Raw genomic sequence first — 21,835 nt, 5'->3', positions numbered from 1 at the left:
GCCCTGAGTCATTACAAAGAATCTGAATTTTGACCTAGGGGATGGGAAGGGGCCACCGAAAGGTTTTGAGGTACTATAATCCAATAAAATTTTAGAGACACTCATGCATAGGTATGAAGAATGGATTGGAGAAGACTTTAGAAGCAAAAAGACCCACTAAGGCCTAGGCCCATGCATAAATCCCAGGAATGAGCAAGACACGATGGGCTGGGATATTGATAGACAAGCTGTACAGGTGAAGAGATGGAGAAACAATGCATCCAGAACAATTCCCAGGTTTCTGGCTTGGCTGACTGGGAAGTGGATGCTGTCAGCAACCAAAGCAGAGAATACACAAAAAATATGCCTGTGGAGGAGGATAAGAATCCTTTGTTATTCCTGGAGAAACCAAACCACTCTCTGACCATATTTCTCTTTGTATGTAGAAAATAGTCCTGTAATTTTTTATTCAAAATCTTCAGTTCTTCATTACTGACATATTTAAAAATAAATGCACCTGACTGAACTTTTATTTTTTAAAGTAGAAAAATTTTAAACTTTATAAAAAATTTAAAAGAAAATATCTTTGGGGAGCTTTCAAAAACATCCTTTTGGCCCAGCTCAGCGGTTGAGCATCGACCTAGGTAGGATCCAGGAAATTGCAGTTCGATTCCTGGCCAGAGCACATGCCTGGGTTGTGGGCTCGATCCCCAGTTGGGGGTGTGCAGGAAGCAGCCAATCAATGATGACTCTCTCATCATTGATATTTCTCTCTTTCTCCCTCTTCCTTCCTCTCTCTGAAATTAATAAAGATATATTTTTAAAAACAACAAAATGACCTTTTAATTAAAAAGAAATTTGTTGTTTTTCTCCATCACCACTCCATGGTTCACACTTGTGCCAGCTGAAATGTTCAGGTAAAACCAGGTTTTTCCCTTACTTGGAAACTTATCACATAATATCCTTTCTCAGAATTATTTGAGTTGGATCTCAAAGAACAGGTATAACTTGGGATGGGTGGGGGTAGTTAGGAATGAAATTGCTTTTGCTATGACTGATATTATGTCCTTGGAAATCTTGCCCATCCTTCTCATTTCACAGATAAGAAAAAACCCGAAGCTATCAATGTAAGGCAGAAGCTTACAAGGAGGCAAAATTCAGCTTAATTTCCAGCAATCAGAATGTTCAACAGTGGAATTGCCTGCTTTTGTCTGGTGCAATGAGCCTCTTTTCCCTGACAATATTACAAGGGGTACTATTGAAAGTTTCTGCAGTGGGAAATTGAAAATGGTTTCTCAGGCCCTCTTGGACTCTGATTTGATTGGCTGTGAGGAGCTGGAGCAAGATATGAGTACATTGTTGAGTAAACAAGCTCATGGGCATGAACCTAAGATGTGTATGTGGCCTTATTATCTTGCTATTTGATGTGACAAAGATTCTCTTCTTGACCAAATCTTATTCAGGCTTCTGAACCTTATCCTAGGCCCATCTGTGCACTTTCTTATAAAATCTAGTTTTAGCAAGAACCCAGCTAAGTCACTTTAGCAAGTGTCCCCGATCCTCCACCATTACTCCATAGCAACGTCTAATCACCCTGGCCTGTCTTCAGCAAGGATCCTGTTAGGTAAGTTTAGCCCAAACCCTTCTTCTCCCTGAATGTTTCCTCTTGGAAAATTTTCATCTACTGACTCCCACCCTGCTCCTTGGCTATAAATTCCCACTTGGCCATGCTGTATTCAGAATTGAGCCAGCTCTTTTTTATTTTTATCCTCACTCGAGGACGTTTTTTCCCCTCATTAATTTTAGAGAGAGGGAAGGAGGGAGGGAGGCAGGAAGAGACAGAGAAAGCGAGAGAAGCACTGATCTGCTGCCTCCCCTATGTGCCCAAACAGGAATCTAATTTGCAGCCCTCTGGTGTATGGGGTGACACACCAACCCACCGAGCCACCTGGCCAGGGCAGGGCCCAGTTCTTACTGAAGTCTCTTTCCCCCTAGTGCAATAGTTCTGAATAAAATGTTTTTACTGCTCTAATGACTGCCAGCTCTGGTTTTTCACACATCTGGTTTTCAGATGTGTGAAGAGGAGCACTAAGGGTTAAGGCCATACATTTATGTGGAGACCAGCTCAAGGAAAGCCTTGACTACATATAGCTAAGGAGTTTGAATTTTATTCTGTAAGAGTAGCTGTTGAAATTTTTTGATAAAGTGACAAGATGTGTGTAGTGCTTTGGGGAGTGATTTGTAATGAGAGAAAATAAAGATATCAATCCATTAGGAGACTATATAATCCAGGTATTAATAGCAATGGAAATGAAGGTGAACTATGAAGATTGTAGAATCATAACTGACAGGACCAGACCATTGCCTAGATAAGGTTCTCTTCACAAGTGGGTGCCTCCCCATCTCCTCATCCAAGCCATCTAGCCTGTGGCCCAGCCTCCCACTAAGTAGAGCAACCCTGATCTCACTGTCATCTCCCACTGGGCAAGCCCAATTGTTTCACCTGTAAGATGGCGTTATACTAACACCTGCCTTACACACAGGTTGTAGTTAGGGTTAAATGATTTAATATTTGAAAAATACTTGGAAAGGGGCCAGGCAGAGCATATGCCATGTGTCAGCTACTATTGTTACCATCACTTGGAAATCCCACTTCCTCCATGACCTCAATTCTGATCTTCCCCTCTGACAATCTCTATCTTTCCACTCCATGCTTACTGAACCTGCCCAGGACTTGTTGCTGGTTAGATGTAGGTGGGTAAAAATGTTAAAAAACTCAGGAGTTGTGACTCTGAGAGGTTTGCAGAAATTTTGAGAGGGGGTAGTTTATGGGAAAGACATATCTGGTTTGAAACACATCAATTGAAACTTTTAAAAGATCGAAGTGTAAATGCCCTGCAGTCTGCTGGAGACCGAACACTGGAGTTTGGAGAGATCAGTACCACACAAGCAGATTTTAAACTTACTTGCATAGAATAGTGGAGGCCTTGGAAGTAAATGGGTTCCAAGGATAACGACACAGAAAGACAACAGTGTTGTATCACTCACATTAAGGAATACTCAGGGAATGAGAAAAGAGGAATCATGATGGGAATAGGAATAATCAGGGAATTAGGTGAATAAAATGTTTTGTTTCAGAGATATTTTTTAAAAACATTTTTCATGTAATGTCCCTGCTCAGTCTCAGGTCCCACTGAGAGGGTCTGAAGGACTGAGTCATTAAGTCTTACGGGAAGTGAAGGGTTGAGCATCTGGGCAGGGAAGGGGCTGACCCTTCCTGCTTAGGGGTCTTTCCCAGAGCTCCGCATTAAGTGACCATACTCAAGCCCACCCCAAACTGTCCTGCCTGGAACCTCTTATTTACCACATATTATCTGTTTTGTAAGACCTAGCTCAAGTTTATCTTCTCCTAGGAATTTTCTCTATTCCATTATTATTTTTTCTTTTTCAGTATAGATTTTTAAGCTCTATCCTCAGAAATAATTTTGTCTGATTTGGGGCTTGGAAATCTGCATTACTTACAAGCAACCTAGTCATGGTCTACACTTTGAGAAACAATCTGTGTAAGTATGTGATGAATGTCAGAGATGAGCCAAAACAATGTTTCATTATAGCTTTAAGAAATTAAAAACACATCCTGGCCCAACCGGTGTGCTCAGTGGTTGAGCGTTGACCTATGAACCTGGAGGTCACAGTTTGATTCCCAATCAGTGCACACACCCCAGTTACAGGCTCCATCCCCAGTGGGGGGCATGAAGGAGGCAGCCGATCAATGACTCTCATCATTGATGTTTCTATCTCTCTCTTCCTTCTCTCTGAAATCAACAAAAACATATTTAAAAAATAAAAAGAACTACAAAAGAAAACACACCCTGGCCAGTGTGGCTCAGATGGTTAAGTATCTTCCTATGTACTAAAAGGTCACTGTTCAATTCTTGGTCATGGCAATGCCCAAGATGTGGGCTTGATCTCCACTAGCGGGAGTGCAGGAGGCAGCCAATCTATGTTTCTCATATCAATGTTTTTCTAAAATCAATTAAAAAAAATTTTACAAGAAATTAAAAGCACATGAGCTGATCACAATATGTGATCCAAAATTCTTGAGAGGCTAGAGTTCAACATTTCCTCATCTTCTCCATCAGACTTTCATCTCAGCCTTTTCTGTGACTGTAACATCCTTTCACCAACAGTCAAACTAAGAAATCTAAACATGCCCATTGCTACCCAACATACACCCAATAACACCTTTCTAGTTTTAGTTGCTGGTTTTAAGTATCATACCACACGATATGCAGCACACAAAAAACCTGTCCATGGATATAAAGATGGGAGAGATTGTATAAATGACTAACAGTCTAGGGTATTATCTAGAGCAGGGGTGGGGAACCTTTTTTCTGCCAAGGGCCATTTGGATATTTATAACATCATTTGCAGGTCATACAAAATCACCAACTTAAAAATTAGCTATGAAAAAAGCTCCTACATTTATTGAATTTCAAGTCCCGCCTGCAGTTGCCTTGGCAGGACCAGACCAAATGATTCCGAGGGTCATATACGGCCCAGGTGCTAGACGTTGCTCAACCCTGATCTAGAGGAATATAACGGAAATCCTGAGGAAAAGAGGTCACATGTTTGTGACTGAGAGAGAAATGGTTGGCTGTAAACAAATTTTTAAGATTATTTTTTAAAGATTCTATTTACAATCAGTTTCCTGTTTAAACTAAAATAAACTTGGACCCTATACAAAAACACACTCATTCTCTCCTTCTGAAAAACTATTCTGTTTAATAGTGCACTTCATTTATGCTACAGGATGAGCAGGATTGGGAAAACATGAAAGGTCATCCCTTCAGCTGGGAAAACTCCATCCTAACCCAGCAAGGAGCCCTGCCGCCAGGCTCAGACCAGAGCCTTCATTCTCTGGGCTTTGCTGTTTGCATTCATACTCTGCTGTTGAAGTCAGAAGTGGGGTCAGGAGAGGTGTGGCTGCTGGGGCCAGATGTCACAGGTCATAGGTGACAGAGGGCAGGGCAAGCTGGCTGAATGAGCTCCTTGAAAGCATCCTTAGTCACTGGGGGTTTGAATTAAATCATTTTGTATCACAGGAGTGATAAGATGAGAGGAAGAGGGAGAGAAGAGGAAAGAAAACAGAGGCCAATGCTAAATGCTTTTGATCCACTTCCTCAGTCATGCTAGACTCACTGATTAGATGCATTTCCCAATTAGTCCTATCACAACATGGAATGACCAGGGATTCTCCAAAATTGCCAGACTGCTCTCGGAAACTTGGTCTTGCTGCTCCAAAAGCCATAAAGGATAGTTACCAATGGAAACCTCTTTTGCCCCTCCTCACCCCCAATCAAATAACAGATCCCTCAGCACTGCTATTTCCTTATCAAAACTTAAAGCTGGATTAGGAAGTGGCTTCCAAATACAGCCTCCTTTTCCCTTTGTTAGCAAGTAACAGGACTCAGAACATGCTTTCCATTGCCTTCTGTGCTGACTATACTGACTCCAACTAGAGAAATCCTTAGAATTTTATTCCTATTGTGCTTCCATCCCCACCTTGGTAAGAAAGGCTCCCTTGGTGTTAGAAATATGGTCTAGTGCAAACTCCCGTCCATAGTGGAAGGTGATTGAGCTTCTCTCTATTCCCAGCACTTCATCTGCTGCTTGCCTCCTAATTTTTCAAGGCTGGTATTGTTCCTGGGGAAACTGACTAGTTTGCTAATCACTGTGCCAGGATGATTTGCCCAATTTGCCCCAGTCTCTAAAGTGAAAGTTTTGTGTTGGGACACACACTAAGTTGTTCATACTTTTATAGTAAGGCAGGAGCTCTTTAGACTCAAGAGGAAGTGAGAAAAACAGGTGTGTAGCTCTCTTTCATGTAGACTCTCTCATATTTAATTCAGCAGTAACTCTGAGAGAACTTTTGCTCATTCCCATTACGTTCAAAGGCTTCTCTCCAGTGTGAATTCTTTGATGACGAACAAGAGCTGAGCTATACCTAAAGGCTTTCCCACACTCACTACATTCATAGGGATTCTCCCCTGTGTGGATTCTTTGATGCTGAATAAGGCCTGAACTATACGTAAACTTTCCTCCACATTCCATACATTCATAGGGCTTCTCTCCAGTGTGGATTCTCTGGTGCTGATAGAGGTGTGAGCTCTGGCTGAAAGCCTTCCCACACTCATTACATTCATAGGGCTTCTCTCCAGTGTGGATTCTCTGGTGATGAATGAGGGTGGAGCTCCTACTGAAGGCTTTCCCACATTCGTTACAAGCATACGGTTTCTCTCCAGTGTGGATTCTCTGATGATGAGTAAGGGTGGAGCTCCAGCTAAAGGTTTTCCCACACTCGTTACATTCATAAGGTTTCTCTCCGGTGTGGATCCTTCGATGTAGAATGAGAGCAGAGCTACAACTGAAGGTCTTCCCACAATCATTACATTCATAAGGTTTCTCTCCAGTGTGGATTCTCTGATGCTGTATCAGATGTGAGCTCTGGCTGAAAGCCTTCCCACATTCACTACATTCATAGGGCTTTTCCCCAGTGTGGATTCTCTGATGTTGAATAAGGTCTGAAGTTCGATTAAAGCTCTTGCTACATTCATCACATTTATGGGGTCTGTCTCCTACAGGAAGTCTCTGATGTGAAATAAGGTTGGAACTCACAGTGAAGCTGTTCCCAAAATCATTGTATTTCTCACTTCTCTCTCCCATAGGGGTTAGCTTTTCCTCAACTGTCACTTGACCAAAATCTTGTATCTTCCTATGCAGTCTTTCTCCAGAAGAGTCCCCCAGCTGCTTCTTTAGACTGACTTCTTTTTCATAGGCTTTTTCAAACTTAAGACCCTGAGAAATATCCTTTTGGAATCTTCCCAAGAGCATCCCATGTGATCCTGTATCTTCAGAAATTTCTTGATCATGCTCAGTTCTGGTCTCACCATCTGGCACAATACAAAATACAAACATCACTTGTTCCTTGTGGAAGAAAGAAATCAAAACCAGGACAGGATAACCACGTGCATGCCTTTTATCTGCCCAGGCTGTATGCAGCTAAGGCAGAATAAGAGAAGAGGAAACAGGGAAGGAGAAAGGCAAGAAGCAAAATCGAGAAAACAGCTAGAAATACAGAGAAAACTGGATTGTAAGGAGAGAGTGGATCAGGTAGAAATAGGGAAGGGTATGCTGTTTAATGAAGTGACAAGGTCCTTGGAGAGGTTAAAGACTGTAGATATAATTTGTGAGATGGTGACTACAAGAACTACTTAAGAAAAGTGGGGAAGGTGAGGAGAACCAGTAGCAGAGCAGGAAGGAACAGAAGGGTTGAGGTCACTAGTGACCCCTATAGCCCCAAAGTGGAAAGAACATGTTTGTAGCTGTGTCAAATCCATGAAAATAGACAAAAGACAGAGTCCATCTCTGGGACCTAGGCCTAGAAGGCTATGCTATGATGTGAGGATATGTAAACAATTTCCTTATTTGATTTCTCTATTTTCACTGTCTTGGGGTTTCTAAAAGGAACTTCATGCCTGGCTGGTGTGGTTCTGTGGTTAAGCATTAACCTTTGATCCAGGAGATTGCAGTTTGATTCTGGGTCAGGGAACATGCCTAGGTTGCAGGCTCAATCCCCAGTAGGGGAAGTGCAAGAGGCAGCTGGTCAGTGACTCTCATCATTGATGTTTCTCTCTCTCTCTCTCTCCACCTTACCCTTCCTCTCTCTAAAATCAATAAAGATGTATTTAAAAATAAAATTTTAAAAAATAATAATAAAGGGAAATTTATGCACAGAGAATAAGTATAAAGGGTCCAGATGTTAGCATTTTTAGGTTGTCAATAAAAAAGTATTAGGGACAGAAATAGCTATTTCTCCCTCACCTGAACAGGTACCTTTCAGAACCTCTCTGTTCTCAATTCCCTTCAAACCCAGGACCCTTGGCTCTTCCTCAGCCTAGAAATTATATCAAAATACAGAAATGGGAATCCTGCTCATGGGAAAAGACATGGGACAAGGTTTACCCTGCTCATATCAAGTGGTCCCAGAGATCAATCCCAGACCTAGGATCTACAGCAGACAGAAAGGAAATATCAGGGAGGTCTCAAATGGGAATTTTTCTGGCACTGCTCAGAAAAATGTTTTCACTGAAAATGGGTGAGAGACAAGGAATTAACAGTCCACAGACTAAAAAGGGAATTGCTCCCTATATCAAGTTAAATTCTATAAGAGCAGCAGCTGCACTAGGTCATGAACAAAGCAACAAGTCCCTAGAGGTAGTCCAACAGAGAAGGGGAGGAGACAGAGTTCCAGAATGTTCACTTGGGCACAGAGCAGTACCTCACATGTTCAGGGATCCCAATATGCTAATCTTTTGGAAAACATTCTGGAGTATATGTTAAATCCTAAGAATAACATGGAAAAAAGTACTGTATTTGGACTTAAAAGACCAGGGCTGCTGCTCACCAGCGATAGGACCATGTGTAAAATGTTTAAGACCTCTGACCTCTCTTTCCTCACCTATAAAATGAGGATAATTCTAGCTACCTCTACTGCTGTGTTACGGTGAGGATTAAATGAGAGAATATATATGAAACCTCTTTATAAACTGCAAAGTACTGTACAAATGGAAGTTATTATTATTGTTAGAATTTTCTGAGACTAAGACAATCCTTAATTATTTTCACTGACTCAACTGTTATTAGTAAACAAGGAAGCAAAGAAATGCCAAGGGAGTTTTATTGAGAAAGCATAACTCCTTACCCAGTGAGAACACATTCCCATAATTTTCCAGCATCACATCTCTATAGAGATCCCTCTGAGCAGGCTCCAAACGCTTCCACTCCTTCCGGATAAAGTACACAGCTACATCCTCAAATGTCACCAATTCCTGAAAAAACACATTCCTGCATGCAATTTCAGGGTGAGGGGCAGGACTGGCAGCACCAAAAAAATAATTTGGGATGGGGTTGAATAACGCATATTTGGGAAGCTGGGGAAAGATTAGGGTGGAGAGAGAAGAAAGTCCAAGAAAGAAAGGTCCATTACTCAGCAGGAAGGGACCATAGTCTTGATGGAGTGAATATCGTGGTTGGAGCATTTAATGGGATGTTACTACACCAAAAATGTCAACACAATGGGAAAGAAAAAGAGACTAAGGGGAACCACACCTTACCTGGGACTTGGCCTTTAGGAGTGCAGCTGCCAACATCTCATCCCCCAGACTGTCCTTGTTGGAAAATGCAGGAACTTTGGAGGAAGGAAGAGCTAAGGACAATAAAAGGGTCTATGAGTGAGTCTATCTGCTGCTGTCTGGCCTCTCAACCTTCAGAAAACTCGTAAGGTCCTGGGACAACCTAGGACGCACTCCTGTGACATTTCTAAGTTCATTTCCTCTACAGCTACTAAGGGTGCTTATAACAGGCACATTTAGTGTGGGCCCATCCTAAAGAGAGATGTCTAAAGCCCTGTTGATTCTTGCTCTCTACTTTTGTTCCCAGTCCCTTCCTTTCCCTCCACTCTACTCTCAATGAAACTTGCCCAGTCTTATTGTTAGTGATGAATGTGTTCTTGTCCATTCTCCCAAACTTGGCCAGAAACAGGTTGTCCTGCTCATATCCCTTCCATCATTCTCTGCATCTCTGAACTCAAACTACGGCATTAAGAAGTTCTCTTAGACCAAAGACAAACTAGGAGCTTCACCCCATCCATGACTGAGGACCTAACACTCATAGCTGTTCTCCATCCCCAGGTCAAATCTACAAATCTCAAAACACTATAAATGTTTCCTGTTTATGTACTTGATCACCTATCTTTTTCTGTAATTCTTAGGTTAATATTTTTATCCCACAGAGGCTCAAAATCCCTAGAGACTAATTCTGCAGAATCACCCAGACAAAAAGGTCCCTAAATGCTTCTCCTCACAAGCAAGGGAATACCCATTAGGAATGAAACTGGCTCCAAAGTCATAAAAGCAGTCTATGAAAGCAAAATACAAATACTTTCGTGGCTTCCTATCCATTTTATCCTTTTGCCTGTGACCTACAAAATGATTCCCCTCCTCTAATGACATGATCCTAAAAGGCACAAACAAGGACTATGAAGTTGGCTGCTACAAAGCCCCTGGAAAATAGAATTTGGTGACTGTCACAGTTTTCTTAATCCTTCATAAGAAATCCAGAGTCCTTAAAAAGACTTGAGCTATAAAACCTATCAAGCTGTACAATAATTCTCACTCGACTGTGAGTTACTGAGTGGCAAAACCTATGTCATAATCATGTCTGGAATCTACTTGTTATCCTAGTACCTGAGATTTCAATAGATGACTGCTGAATGAAAGAATAAAAGAAACAATGAATCCCCTATTCCTTACCACTCTCAAGCAGGGCCTGAGGTTCCTGAGATGCATGATCAGCCTGAGTTTCCATGGGTAAGGCCAGAAGCTCCTGTCTCTGGTCTCCTATTTGCAGGCTGGACAAGAAGCAGATTTTGAGTAAGAATGAGGAAGCACTGCAGAAGCAAAAGTTCAAGGTTAAAAGATTTTGAAAAAAACAACCACCCACATCCAGAATACAGAGAGGGGAACTAGCATTTTAGTTAGTACCCAAGAACGAGAAGAAATGAGAGGAAATGCAGCAACTGGGACTAGTCTTTAAGACCCTGGTGAATATACTCCCACTCCCTATAATGAGGTCACACAAGAATCACTAAAAGGGCCAAAGTTCCTTGCCAATAACCCACCTTTGGCTCCCCACACAAACAGGGATATCTATAACAACAAAAAACGTAGAATACCAGTGCCAAATAATGATATTAATAGAATGAAATACTAAGCAACTATCAAAATGAAAAGTATCAGAGTAAAGTGAAAAGAGAGTGCACATATAGATTGAAAAATGTGTATGCATCATACACATTTTAAGAATATTTGAGATAATGGAGAAAGCTATTTGTTTACAGAGGAGGAAAAAAATCCCTCATAAACATTAGACTTGGTAGGAGAAAAAAATTTACTTTATTAGATTTCTAGCTGTTATATTAAATTTAGGTGTTATCCTTAGAGGAAAAGGGACCACGAAATAACACCCAAATAACAGAGATCAGAGAAACTTAATGCGTTCTCTGTCTCTCATTTTTAAAAACCTTGGGGAACACCACCTATCTCATAGAACTTGGGCAAACAGCTCTATTAAATTAAATAAGATAAATTCTTCCTCCCCTTTCTTTCTAAAATTGTTTTCTGCTTCCAGTCCCAGTCAAAGGTGGGATATTTATTGTCAAGGAACTTGGGCCATTTTTGTGGTCCTCCTGAGTCTTTTTACAGGGACTGAGTATATATATTCACCCAAATCTAAAAGACTAATCCTAGTTGCTATGTTTCCTCTCACTGAGAAAATATCAGCCAACTTTCTTTTTATTTCCCTTCTCTCCTAATACATTTCCTTCGGTTAGATTACAAGTCCCTGAAGCAGGGAGCAATACTTTTTTAAAAACACAAGGTTACTGATTACTCTGTTTTTATCCCTACTAATGTCCCTAATCCCCAGATGCTACAACAATCAAAAGAGATCTGTTTTCTGTGGCTCTAGTGAATAAAAAACATTAACACCTAAACTAAGGTGTGGATCTCAAGTAAAAGTTTCCACTTCAAGAATCAAGAGATTTAGGCCCTGACTGGGTAGCTCAGTTGGTTAGAGCGTCGTCCCAACAGACCAAGGCTTTGGGTTCAATCCACATTCAGGGCACATACAAGGAGCAACCAATGAATGTATAAACGAATGGAACAACAAATCGATGTTTCTCTGCACCCCCATTCCTCTCTCTCTCTAAAAAGACCCCCAAAAAAACCAACAGATCTAGAGTAGATGCAGCAGCCACCAGAACATCCTTATCCTTAGACAAGAGCAAAAAAACCCCCCACACCCCTGGATTTTGTTTATACCCCTCTTTTTATTCGTTCATATAACAAACATCTGCTGAGTGTCAACTGTACTGCAAAGCACCATTGAAAAGAGTAAAAAACCAGGAATGCAAACGGTATTTGCTTCCTCATCACAGACCGTTACATTCATGTAAGGCATAAAAAGGGGAGGGGCTGGTCTGAGAACCACTGAGAGTTCAGAGAACTCTAGTCTTTGGGCAACAAAGGGATATAAAATGCCCATCACCAACACCATTACACAGTGAAAAGCACTGAATCAGGCATGAGCCAGGCCCACCAGCTTGAGGAGGGTAACATACCCTCTTGCCACTAACACTCTCCCAGCTAGGTCCTTTAAACTATGTCTCAGAGCCAGCCATCTCTTCGTTCCTATCAACCTACTTTACAAATTCGAGGACTGTTTATAAGCAGACATCCTAACAAATCAGCTCTCAGTCCAAACTCTCCTTAGAAAGGAAAATCAGAGGCTCTGACTCCAGAGAAAAAAAGCTCCCTCCTCACAGCTTGGTTAACCAAAGCTGGAACTCAAAGGCATATTGTTGAGAACAAGTCCCCAGTGTCTGGATCAGTAAACAATGTTTCTCATAGAAAGAAAAATCTCCATTGTGCTCCCACAGCTTCAGGTGCAGGCAGGGCCCTTCCCCTGCTCCACTGCCAACCCCTCTCCCTGGAGCTGCTTCTGGGGACTGAGAAAGATAACCGGGTGGTGAAATGTGTCATGGGAAGCTTTACCTGCTGGATTCTTTCTTACCTTCTTTGGGGTTATCTCTAGGAAGCCAGAGCAGTAATTACTGCGAGCCTCTGTTTAAGTTCCTGGGAATTCTGACTTTAGTTGATGCCAATACTGTATGGTTAAGGGGGGGGGGTGTTAAAATACATAAATTCCACTTCTAATATAAATATTTATAGATAAGGGGGGGAAGAAGACATGTATGCTAAAAAATACCAATTAAGACCACAACTGGTATTTGTGTGGCACCTCTGAAGAAAGCTGAAAGGGAACTGAAAGTTCTCCAAGTGAACCTCCCATTCAGTGTAAGAAACACCTTCTAAAGTTCCTAACATTGTCAGTTAACTTGCTAGATACTCTCAATACTTCAGCAAGGAGTCTGTTCCGTTGCTGCACAGCTTAGCCACCAGAGATGGTAAACTGAAAATCTATCCCCTTGAACCTTCACCTCAGAGGCCTAAGTGCCCTATGGAGCTTCAGTGATAGGATCTTCTTCCACACAACTGTTCAAAACCAAATGATGCCCACTCTCCACAAACATCTCTTCTTGGGGATAAATACCTATAGTTTCTCAAACTAGTCCCTAGATTTCACGTTCCTCATCCTGCTAATCCTCTGGTAGAGTTTACACATGCCCTTCAGATTGTAAACACAGGGTCTGTGTTCAATCTCACTTCAAAAGCGGATCAAATTAGGGATCTAAAACAGTTGCAAATAGGAGCCAATCACAATTGTACCATTCCCCATAAAAGACTCGATTTACAGGGCGCTAGCGAATTATTCCCGTAATCTGAGTTTGCACTCCCTCCCAGACCTAGTTCTAACTGTGCTCTCTTCGAAGAACTCATTCTCTGACCCTAAAACCCAGGTAAAATAAAAACGGACCTCCTCTCCTGCCGCGAGAGCGAATAACTATGTGAACCTCAACTAAAAGCGTCTCGGAGAACTATCAAGTTGGTATCGCTGTCATCAGCTGTTTTAAAGAGCGGGGCCCTTCTGCACCCACAGTGTAACTTTTAAGTGCTCGAGCTGGGCGCGAAGTCACCCAGCCAGAACCGGAACCCCTTTCCTCCCTCCCACGCAGGGTACCGCTCAGGGGCGTCCCTGGGGAAACGGAGTCGAGGGCCGGCTGTGGGTGAGGGAGCGGCGCCTTCAGCACCCTGCTCCGGGCGGGCCTGGGGACCCAACGGGCCGCAGCGGCACGGACACCACCCCCTTCCCCGACGACCACAGCCTCCGTCTCACCGCGAGCCCCGAGGGCAGCCGGACTCCCTCTGGGGCCAGGGACGGAAGACTTGGGGGGACTGGACACGGACCGGGCCCCGCTGGACACTGTCACAGACCCACACACCGGGGACAGAACAAAGAACGGAAGCTCCCTTCGTCTCGCTTCCGGGTCGGTCTTTTTTTTTTTTCTTTTTTCTTTTCCCCACCCCCCCATGCCCGTTCCCCCACCACCACCTGTTTTGTCTAGGAAAATGGGAGGTCTCCTCCTCTCGGTGGTTTACCGGCGTCCGTGGTGCGGCGAGGGTGCAGGGCCCAAACGCTGACGGGCCAGTCGGGCCTCACGCCCCCGCCCGCCGCCGCGCAGCGCTCCCTGCTGGCCGGCTGGGTCAGGACGCCCCGCGCCTCCGCCTCAGGGCTCTAGCTCGGGCGTCGCCGGCCAGCGAGAGGGTGCGGGATGGGGCGTGGTGGGGCGTGGGGGAAACAGTGTGGACCAGCGCCGGCCCCACACAGGGTCTCCGGTGGGGCAGCAGGGCGGAGGGGAACGCCCAGTGTCTGAGCGAACCGAGCTCTAGTAAACTTGGGGAGGATTCATCAATATAAAAAATTCAGCCTCACTTGAAATTCCCAAATAAACCAAGTTTAGGCTTCCAAAGTTTTCCGATTGTATTATCTGGGACCAGACAGGCTGCCGCGAAATATCCTACAATAGCATATTGGTTATTTTGAATTAAAGGTACTTGAGAAACTGCCAGTGCAAGAAGAACATTCTGACTGCTCTGTGCCCCATGAAAGCAGATCAGACTCCCCTGTGAAAAGAGCCCTTCTTGCTCCTAAAGGAAAAGACACCCTTATCGCTAGTTAGGGAACCCAGAGCGGGGGAGGGGGAAGAGGCTTAAGGTAAAAACCGTGTTATTATTTTACTACCCAAGCCCAAACTTCGTTTAGATTAGATTCTTCACCAACAAGCACCTGAACCTGTCCTGTTGCTTTTTCACACATTTATTGTTTGTCTAAAAAGTATAAAAAGATGACTGGTCTATCATTTCTCTGACCATCATCTATGATCTCCTGTGCCCACATTTTTTTTTTAATATATCTTTATTGATTTCAGAGAGAGGAAAGGAGGGGGAGAGAGAGAGAAACATCAATGATGAGAGAGTCATTGATCAAGCCCGCAGCCAGGGCATGTGCCCTGACCGGGAATCGAACCCTGATCGCCTAGATCCTAGGTCGATGCTCAACCGCTGAGCCATGCCTGGCCAGGTCCTGTGCCCACATTTTAAATTGTTTTTTTCCTTTCTGTTAATCTGGCCTTATATTAATTTTATTATTAGTTCAGTTGTAAGAACTCAAGAAGGGGGGGTAAGGTGGGGGGATAGTCCCCTCCCCAACAGTTTTATGTAAAAACGGCCCCTTAAAGTACTAAAATCTGAAGAAAACATTCCAGCCCATCAGAGTTCAAGTGAGGACAAACCTGCACATGGGATGAGAGCAGAAAAGACTTGGGTGAATGTGTGCAATGCTTGAGGGGCAAGGCTTAGTGGTTCACTCACCTTCACTCACTTTTATGCCCTCACAAGGAGGAATCCTGGACAGGTTGTTCCCTGTCCAGGGCAGCTGGGTGAGGGGGCAAGTGGAACTGAAGCCCAGACTGAGCTCCAGAAGAGACATCCTTTTCTTTTTCCTTTCCTTTCCTTTCCTTTCTTTTTCTTTCCCTTCCCTTCCCTTCCCTTCCCTTCCCTTCCCTTCCCTTCCCTTCCCTTCCCTTCCCTTCCCTTCCCTTCCCTTCCCTTCCCTTCCCTTCCCTTCCCTTCCCTTCCCTTCCCTTCCCTTCCCTTCCCTTCCCATTTCTCTGCTTCTTCTCTTTTCTCTTTTTTTGAGAATTTATAAGATTTACTCTCTTAGCAACTTTCCAATATGCAATATAGTATCACTAACTATAGTTGCCAGGCTAGGAACTCTTTTTCTAATGGTGCACCGGGGTAGATAAATAGCTGCAGGCCTGAGTCATCTCCCATCTCTACCTCTACTGCCCAGGTCTAAACTGTGGTCATCTCTAGCCTGGATTAGGACAATAGCTCTACTTTCACGCTTCTATGACCCTACCATCCAATCTCTATGTATCAGACTGGGTGACCCTTTACAGCCTAGAGTCAAATCAGGTCATGTTGATTCAGACTGAAAGCCAAAGTCCTAATAATGGGCCATGAGACTCTGTCACCTCTCTAATTTCATCTCTTTTCTCCCTCACTCACTCAGTTCCAGCCATTGACTTTCTCATGATTCCTGGAACACACCAAGCAGTCTCCTGCCTGAAGAAGACCTTTGTAATTATTCCCTCTGGAATACTCTTCCTCCAGGTATCCTCATATCTTACTCCCTTACTCCTTTTCGGTCGTCCCTTCCATGTAAAATTTCACCCCTCCAATCCCTCTTAATATCCTGATATGTGCTTATTGTCTGTTTCTTATAACTAGAATGTGAGTTCTATGAAGCCAGAACTTTGTTTTGTTCAGTGCTGTATCCCCAGCACCTGGAATCATGCCTGCCGCATAGTAGGCACTCCTAAATATCTGTTTCTGTTAAGTAAACGAATAATGGATGGATAATCCCTGACCGCAAAGAGTAGAATTTCTTGACAACACCAAAGACTCAAAGCAGTTGGTGACCCAGTCTATGTTATTTCCTGGAATGCCCTCACTTCAGTTCTCAGTATCTTCTCTTTGCAGACTCTCTGATCAGATATTCCCCACCAGCCCAGTTATGTCAACCCTATGGAAGGAAAAGTTAACATAACAACGAAGTTATGCTTGTATTTAGTTTTGTTGGAAGGTAGGAAGAGAACGGTGAGATAGCTGTCTTAACACAATTGCAACCTGAGTTTTTCTTGGTAGTTTTCAATACAATGCACTTTTAAGAAATTCTCAGTGAGATTCCTTCCAAAGTGTGTATAATCAACTGATTCAATTTCAAAATCACCCTTGAATTTCACAATAACCAGTTTTATGAGTTATATAATTATGTGAACAGTGTTTTAAAAGCATTTGAAACAACAAAAAGACAAAGGAGTACTTTAATGTGAGAAACAGCAACACAAACTATCAACTTTATTAACACCAGAATAATCCTTGCCTTTAGTGTTCAATCTAGCTGAGAAGCATTATACTCCTTAGAAGCTGCCTATCATGTAAAAAGAGATACATTTTCTGACCTCATTTTTCCTAAGAGAAGTAAGGCATATATGCTTTTCTTCCATAAACATCTTAGTTAGCTGAGAGGTTTTTCACTGGGGATTAAAATGAGATAAACTTTTTCTTCACTTCCCCTTGGCCAGAAGACCTCTCTCCCTGCAGGATTTCTCAGGCCCCTTCCTTTGAGGGTTGCTGGCTCTTCAACTTCCCTTTATCCAGTCTTCTAAATGGAAAGATTGCTTAATTCACACAAATCACCATTATCACTAGAAAACATCTCCCTCTACCTGCTAGTTCTGGGCACTAGAGTAGGCTCCGCAGGGTTAAGGACCAGGTCTCTACCTGCTTTATAGAGCTTACACTTTGGGTGAGGTACAGACACATATTAAAAGAGCCAGCCAGATATGTTGGGGCAGCAGAAGGGGTAAAGGCAGTGTACCCAATTTGACTGCATGTGTAAGTAGGGAGAGGTTTGGAGTGGTGTCTTTGCCAGAGGTGAGACTCATGGAAATGGAGAGTGCAGGGAGGATGGGAAGGGTTAGAAAATGCTGAGGATATTCCTAGTACTGTAGGTAATACTAATATTTGGAAGAATGAAAGGACCCACAGACAGAGCCACTCAATACCAGGCTCCACCCCAAATTATTCATCTATTTATTCAAAATTTATTTAGGAATGACAAAGAAGCATATATCAGGCTGACGAATGTCAGAGGGATGGAGGAGGGCGGGTGGGTGGAGGGGGAGAGAGTAACCAAATAATTTATATGCATATATGCACAGCCCAAGGACAAGGACAGTGGTGGGGAGGGGGATGGGACGGGGTGGAACGGGTCACTGGGGAGAAAAAGGGACATCTGTAATATTTTGAACAAAAATAAAATTTAAAAATTTAAAAAAAAAATATTTAGGTACCCAAGTGTAAGGTTTCGAGTTGGTCATAGGGTTACAATGATGAATACAGCAGAAGGCCCTTAAGTAGGAGTTGGGCGTGTGAAAGGAACAGATGGGAGGGCTAGTGTGGCTGAAACATGGGGACCAGAAGGGGCAGAAAAGTAAAGATCAGGGGCGGCTGGCAGGGACAGGATTATACAGGGCTTTGCAGGCCGCAGCTAGCAGCTTGAATTTTATTCTAAGGGCAATAACATGACATTGCCTTCACTCTGCGATAGATTTGGGAGCTGGGCAGTATTTCGATTTTACTGACGAAGAAGAAATGGTTGGGGTCAGGGAATCTATTCAAGGTCATCCTCAGCCGAGAGGCGAGGTCAGAGTCTACGAAAATCTGTTGGTTTCAGGGCGGTGCGGGCCTTGGGCTCTCCCCGCTGGCAGGGAGGCCAACAGGAGCCAGGCTGGAAGGGCCGCGGCCGCCTCGCGCCAAACTAGGCGCGCGCCCCGGGCACACTGCGCATGCGCCGCCGGCGGACAGAAGCCGGGAGGGGGCGGGACCGAGGCCGGCGGGCGCGGGGGAAAATGGCGGCGGCGGCTGCGGCTGCAGCGAACGGGACGGGTGGGAGCAGCGGAATGGAGGTGGATACAGCAGGTAACGGGCCCCGTGGGGGCAGCTTCTGGAGACGGCCTTCGGGGTGCGTCAAGACCGCCTTCCTGGATCCTGGAAGAAGTCGGGAGGGCGGACGGAACGTCGCCCGCTGGGATAACTGCCGGGAGGGATGTATGGCCCAGGCTCTGCCGTCTCCGGGCGAAGGACGTGGGGCCTGGACTCTCATCCTCTCTCCTTTTCCTCCATCCTTAGTAGTCCCCAGCGTGATGGCCTCCGGAGTGACTGGGAGTGTTTCAGTCGCTCTTCATCCCCTCGTGATTCTCAACATCTCAGACCATTGGATTCGCATGCGCTCCCAGGAAGGGCGGCCTATGCAGGGTGAGTGTTAAGTCTATTCTGTAACCTCCTCTGGTCATCTCCCCCAAATAATGTTTTTGCCGTCCTTTCCTGAAGCCAATTGCCCCTCGCCCAAATCACTGTTTCCCCAGTGCTTGGTTCACACTGACCTCAGACCCTGAGGATATAATGATAGAAAGTTTCAGGATTCCTTACCCTCACCTCTTATGTGCCCTTCTCTTCCCCAGTGATTGGGGCTCTGATCGGGAAGCAGGAGGGCCGAAATATCGAGGTGATGAACTCCTTTGAACTGCTGTCACACACCGTGGAAGAGAAGATTATCATTGACAAGGAATATTATTACACCAAGGAGGAGCAGTGTGAGAGGGGAATAGAAGTGGGCAGAGGAGTGGGAGAAAAAAAAAGAAGTGGGGAAGATGGAGGGGTTTGGGAAGAAATAAATAGGACATGGGATGAGTACTGTGGAAAAGTGAAGACAGAGTAGCTGAAGAGATCTTAGAAAAAGAACATATTCAGGTATTCTCCCCAAAGAAAATAAAGGATGAAAAGATAGAAGGGATTATTGTAAATTGAGCTAGGATTTGAGGGGGGAAGGGGACAAACTGGCGAAAATAAACCAGTGGCTTCAAATTAAGGAAGGATGATTTAAAGAAATACTTTGTGCTCTGGCCCCTTTCTCTGCAGTTAAACAGGTATTCAAGGAGCTGGAGTTTCTGGGTTGGTATACCACAGGGGGGCCACCTGATCCCTGCGACATCCACGTCCATAAGCAGGTATACATGCTCACGCATATGCATGCTGGGGCAGAGAATCGAGGGTGAGGGGAAGAAGGATGGGCATTACCACTCTTGTCCATCATCATCATATTCCTCTTCCAGGTGTGTGAGATAATCGAGAGCCCCCTTTTTCTTAAGTTGAATCCTATGACCAAGCACACAGACGTGAGTACACTGGTCCCATGCTCACTTTGTCATGCTTGTCTGTTATGCTCATCTTTTATCCTCATCCCTTGTCTTTTACTGTGTGGCATGTCTGTTGAGTTCAATCTCCATTCAGCCACTTATCAGCTGTGTAACTTTGGGTTAGTCATTTAACTTTTAACCTGCATTTTCCTCCTGTGTAAATGGGATAATCCCTCTGTCATTAGGTTTATTTGATGAGAAAATCTAAAGTGAAAGGGCCAAGCCCAATTTTTGGCACATAGTATATAGGTTCAGGTGCATTTGATGTGAGAACTGTTCTCCATCTCTTTACAGCTTCCCGTCAGTGTTTTTGAGTCTGTCATCGATATAATCAATGGAGAGGTAATGCCCTACCTTTCAACCCTCAGATCCCGTCCCTGGTGTTTCTTGCTTTTGACTCTCCCTATGTGCTCCATAGGCCACAATGCTGTTTGCTGAACTGACCTATACTCTGGCTACAGAGGAAGCTGAACGCATTGGTGTAGACCATGTGGCCCGAATGACAGCAACAGGGAGTGGCGAGAACTCCACTGGTAACTGAGGCTAGACAGGTGTCCTTGGAAGTGGGGGTGGAAGGTGTGGTCACAAGCCTTCTCAACCTTGGCCTGTTCCTGTCCCCCTGCAGTAGCTGAACACCTGATAGCACAGCACAGCGCTATCAAGATGTTGCACAGCCGTGTCAAGCTCATCTTGGAGTACGTCAAGGCCTCTGAAGCAGGTAGGACAGGGGTCTCCCTGGCACTTTTCCTCTCTCCTGGGAAAGTGACAACATCCACATTAATGCAGCCTTTTTGTGCCTTTAGGAGAGGTCCCTTTTAACCATGAGATCCTACGGGAGGCCTATGCTCTGTGTCACTGCCTCCCAGTACTCAGCACAGACAAGTTCAAGACAGACTTTTATGATGTGAGTGTAAAACCCAGAATGGGGAGGTGGGGCTTAATGCTGTCATTTCTGCATGCAGGACATGGGGACTCAACTGTTCTCTGGGCATGCTGAGAGGGACCTAGATCCCCTGGGGAACTGGTTCTTTCTGTTCCCTCCCAGCAATGCAATGATGTGGGGCTCATGGCCTACCTTGGCACCATCACCAAAACGTGCAACACCATGAACCAGTTCGTGAACAAGTTCAATGTCCTCTATGATCGACAAGGCATCGGCAGGCGTATGCGGGGGCTCTTCTTCTGAGGATACTTGAAGAAATGATGTACAGGGATCAGACAACTGTCCCAGAGGGGAGGGGTGCTACTCTCCTTTAGAGAAACCTGTCATTAATAAAAGGGGAGCAGCCCCTCAGCACCCCTTCCAGTGGCTCTGTCCTCTGTTAGGTACCATACACCTCTGTCCTGTTAGGTACCAGCTATCTTAAAGGAGGCCCTTGGTTTCAGCTTTGCTCAGAGAGGGAGGAGTCCTTTATCATCAGCTCTCCGTACTTTCAGTGATTGGGAGTTCATTGCCACTTGAAGTGACTCCACATCTGGGTCAGGTGGACTGTTAAGGACTACTTTCCCAAGCTTACTTTTTCACTCAAGAGCAGGAGGGAGATTAAGTACATTTCTATCAGGGACAGCTGAAAGCCTGATCCTATGGGCAGTGAGTATTACCAAGAGAGGTTTCCCAATTACTGTTTATTGAGTGCTTGCTACACTGAGTATATGCTTGATCTCTAGGCACCTCAGCCCTCTGAGACAGGATTAGGATCCCTATTTTATAGATGAAGCCAGGTGATATAAATATGGGGACTTTTCTATGCAATTACTTGTGCCCGGCACTGCATTTCCGCATGCCTTCTTCCAGGTCCCTAATTTGCATCACCCCCTGAGTAAGACTTTCAAGTAGGAATTGGGGACTAGGGAGGTGCAATGAAATGTCTGCTAGAGGGTATTTCAGAAAGTAGAAATGGAGAGTTGACTTGGAGAGGCTGTTTCATATTGCCGCTGTATCCTCAG

At 44.4% G+C, this 21,835-nt stretch overlaps 2 protein-coding genes across 8 annotated transcripts; one reads left to right on the top strand and one right to left on the bottom strand.

Moving 5' to 3' along the window:
- Window positions 1–4,744: 4,744 nt before the first annotated feature.
- On the bottom strand, window positions 4,745–14,240 carry ZNF3 (zinc finger protein 3). Of its 6 annotated transcripts, none has more exons than XM_081131980.1 (6): window positions 13,897–14,050; window positions 12,673–12,765; window positions 10,353–10,450; window positions 9,156–9,247; window positions 8,744–8,870; window positions 4,745–6,932 (listed from the first exon to the last, which is right to left on the bottom strand). In XM_081131980.1, the coding sequence occupies exons 3-6, from the start codon at window positions 10,405–10,407 to the stop codon at window positions 5,863–5,865; spliced, it is 1,344 nt and encodes a 447-aa protein (XP_080988106.1). In that variant the 5' UTR covers window positions 10,408–10,450; window positions 12,673–12,765; window positions 13,897–14,050; the 3' UTR covers window positions 4,745–5,862. The 6 variants fall into 6 exon arrangements, with proteins under 6 accessions (XP_080988106.1, XP_080988107.1, XP_080988111.1 ...); XM_081131981.1 differs by having other exon boundaries at window positions 10,353–10,489; window positions 13,897–14,021; XM_081131985.1 differs by lacking the exons at window positions 12,673–12,765; window positions 13,897–14,050 and adding an exon at window positions 14,113–14,240.
- A 4,268-nt stretch (window positions 14,241–18,508) lies between these two features.
- On the top strand, window positions 18,509–21,187 carry COPS6 (COP9 signalosome subunit 6). 2 transcript variants are annotated; one of them, XM_081131979.1, is made up of 10 exons: window positions 18,511–18,611; window positions 18,822–18,947; window positions 19,154–19,285; window positions 19,611–19,699; window positions 19,805–19,867; window positions 20,183–20,230; window positions 20,307–20,421; window positions 20,514–20,606; window positions 20,692–20,792; window positions 20,934–21,187. In XM_081131979.1, exons 1-10 carry the CDS (start codon window positions 18,542–18,544, stop codon window positions 21,072–21,074), a joined length of 978 nt encoding a protein of 325 aa, XP_080988105.1. In that variant the 5' UTR covers window positions 18,511–18,541; the 3' UTR covers window positions 21,075–21,187. The 2 variants fall into 2 exon arrangements, with proteins under 2 accessions (XP_080988104.1, XP_080988105.1); XM_081131978.1 differs by lacking the exon at window positions 19,805–19,867 and having other exon boundaries at window positions 18,509–18,611.
- The last annotated feature ends 648 nt before the right edge of the window (window positions 21,188–21,835 follow it).

This window comes from Miniopterus schreibersii, assembly GCF_964146895.1.
Source record: "Miniopterus schreibersii genome assembly, chromosome: 3".
Lineage (NCBI taxonomy): Eukaryota > Metazoa > Chordata > Mammalia > Chiroptera > Miniopteridae > Miniopterus > Miniopterus schreibersii.
The sequence above is the reverse complement of the archived record's forward strand: the minus strand, read 5'-3'. Positions and strand labels throughout refer to the sequence as shown.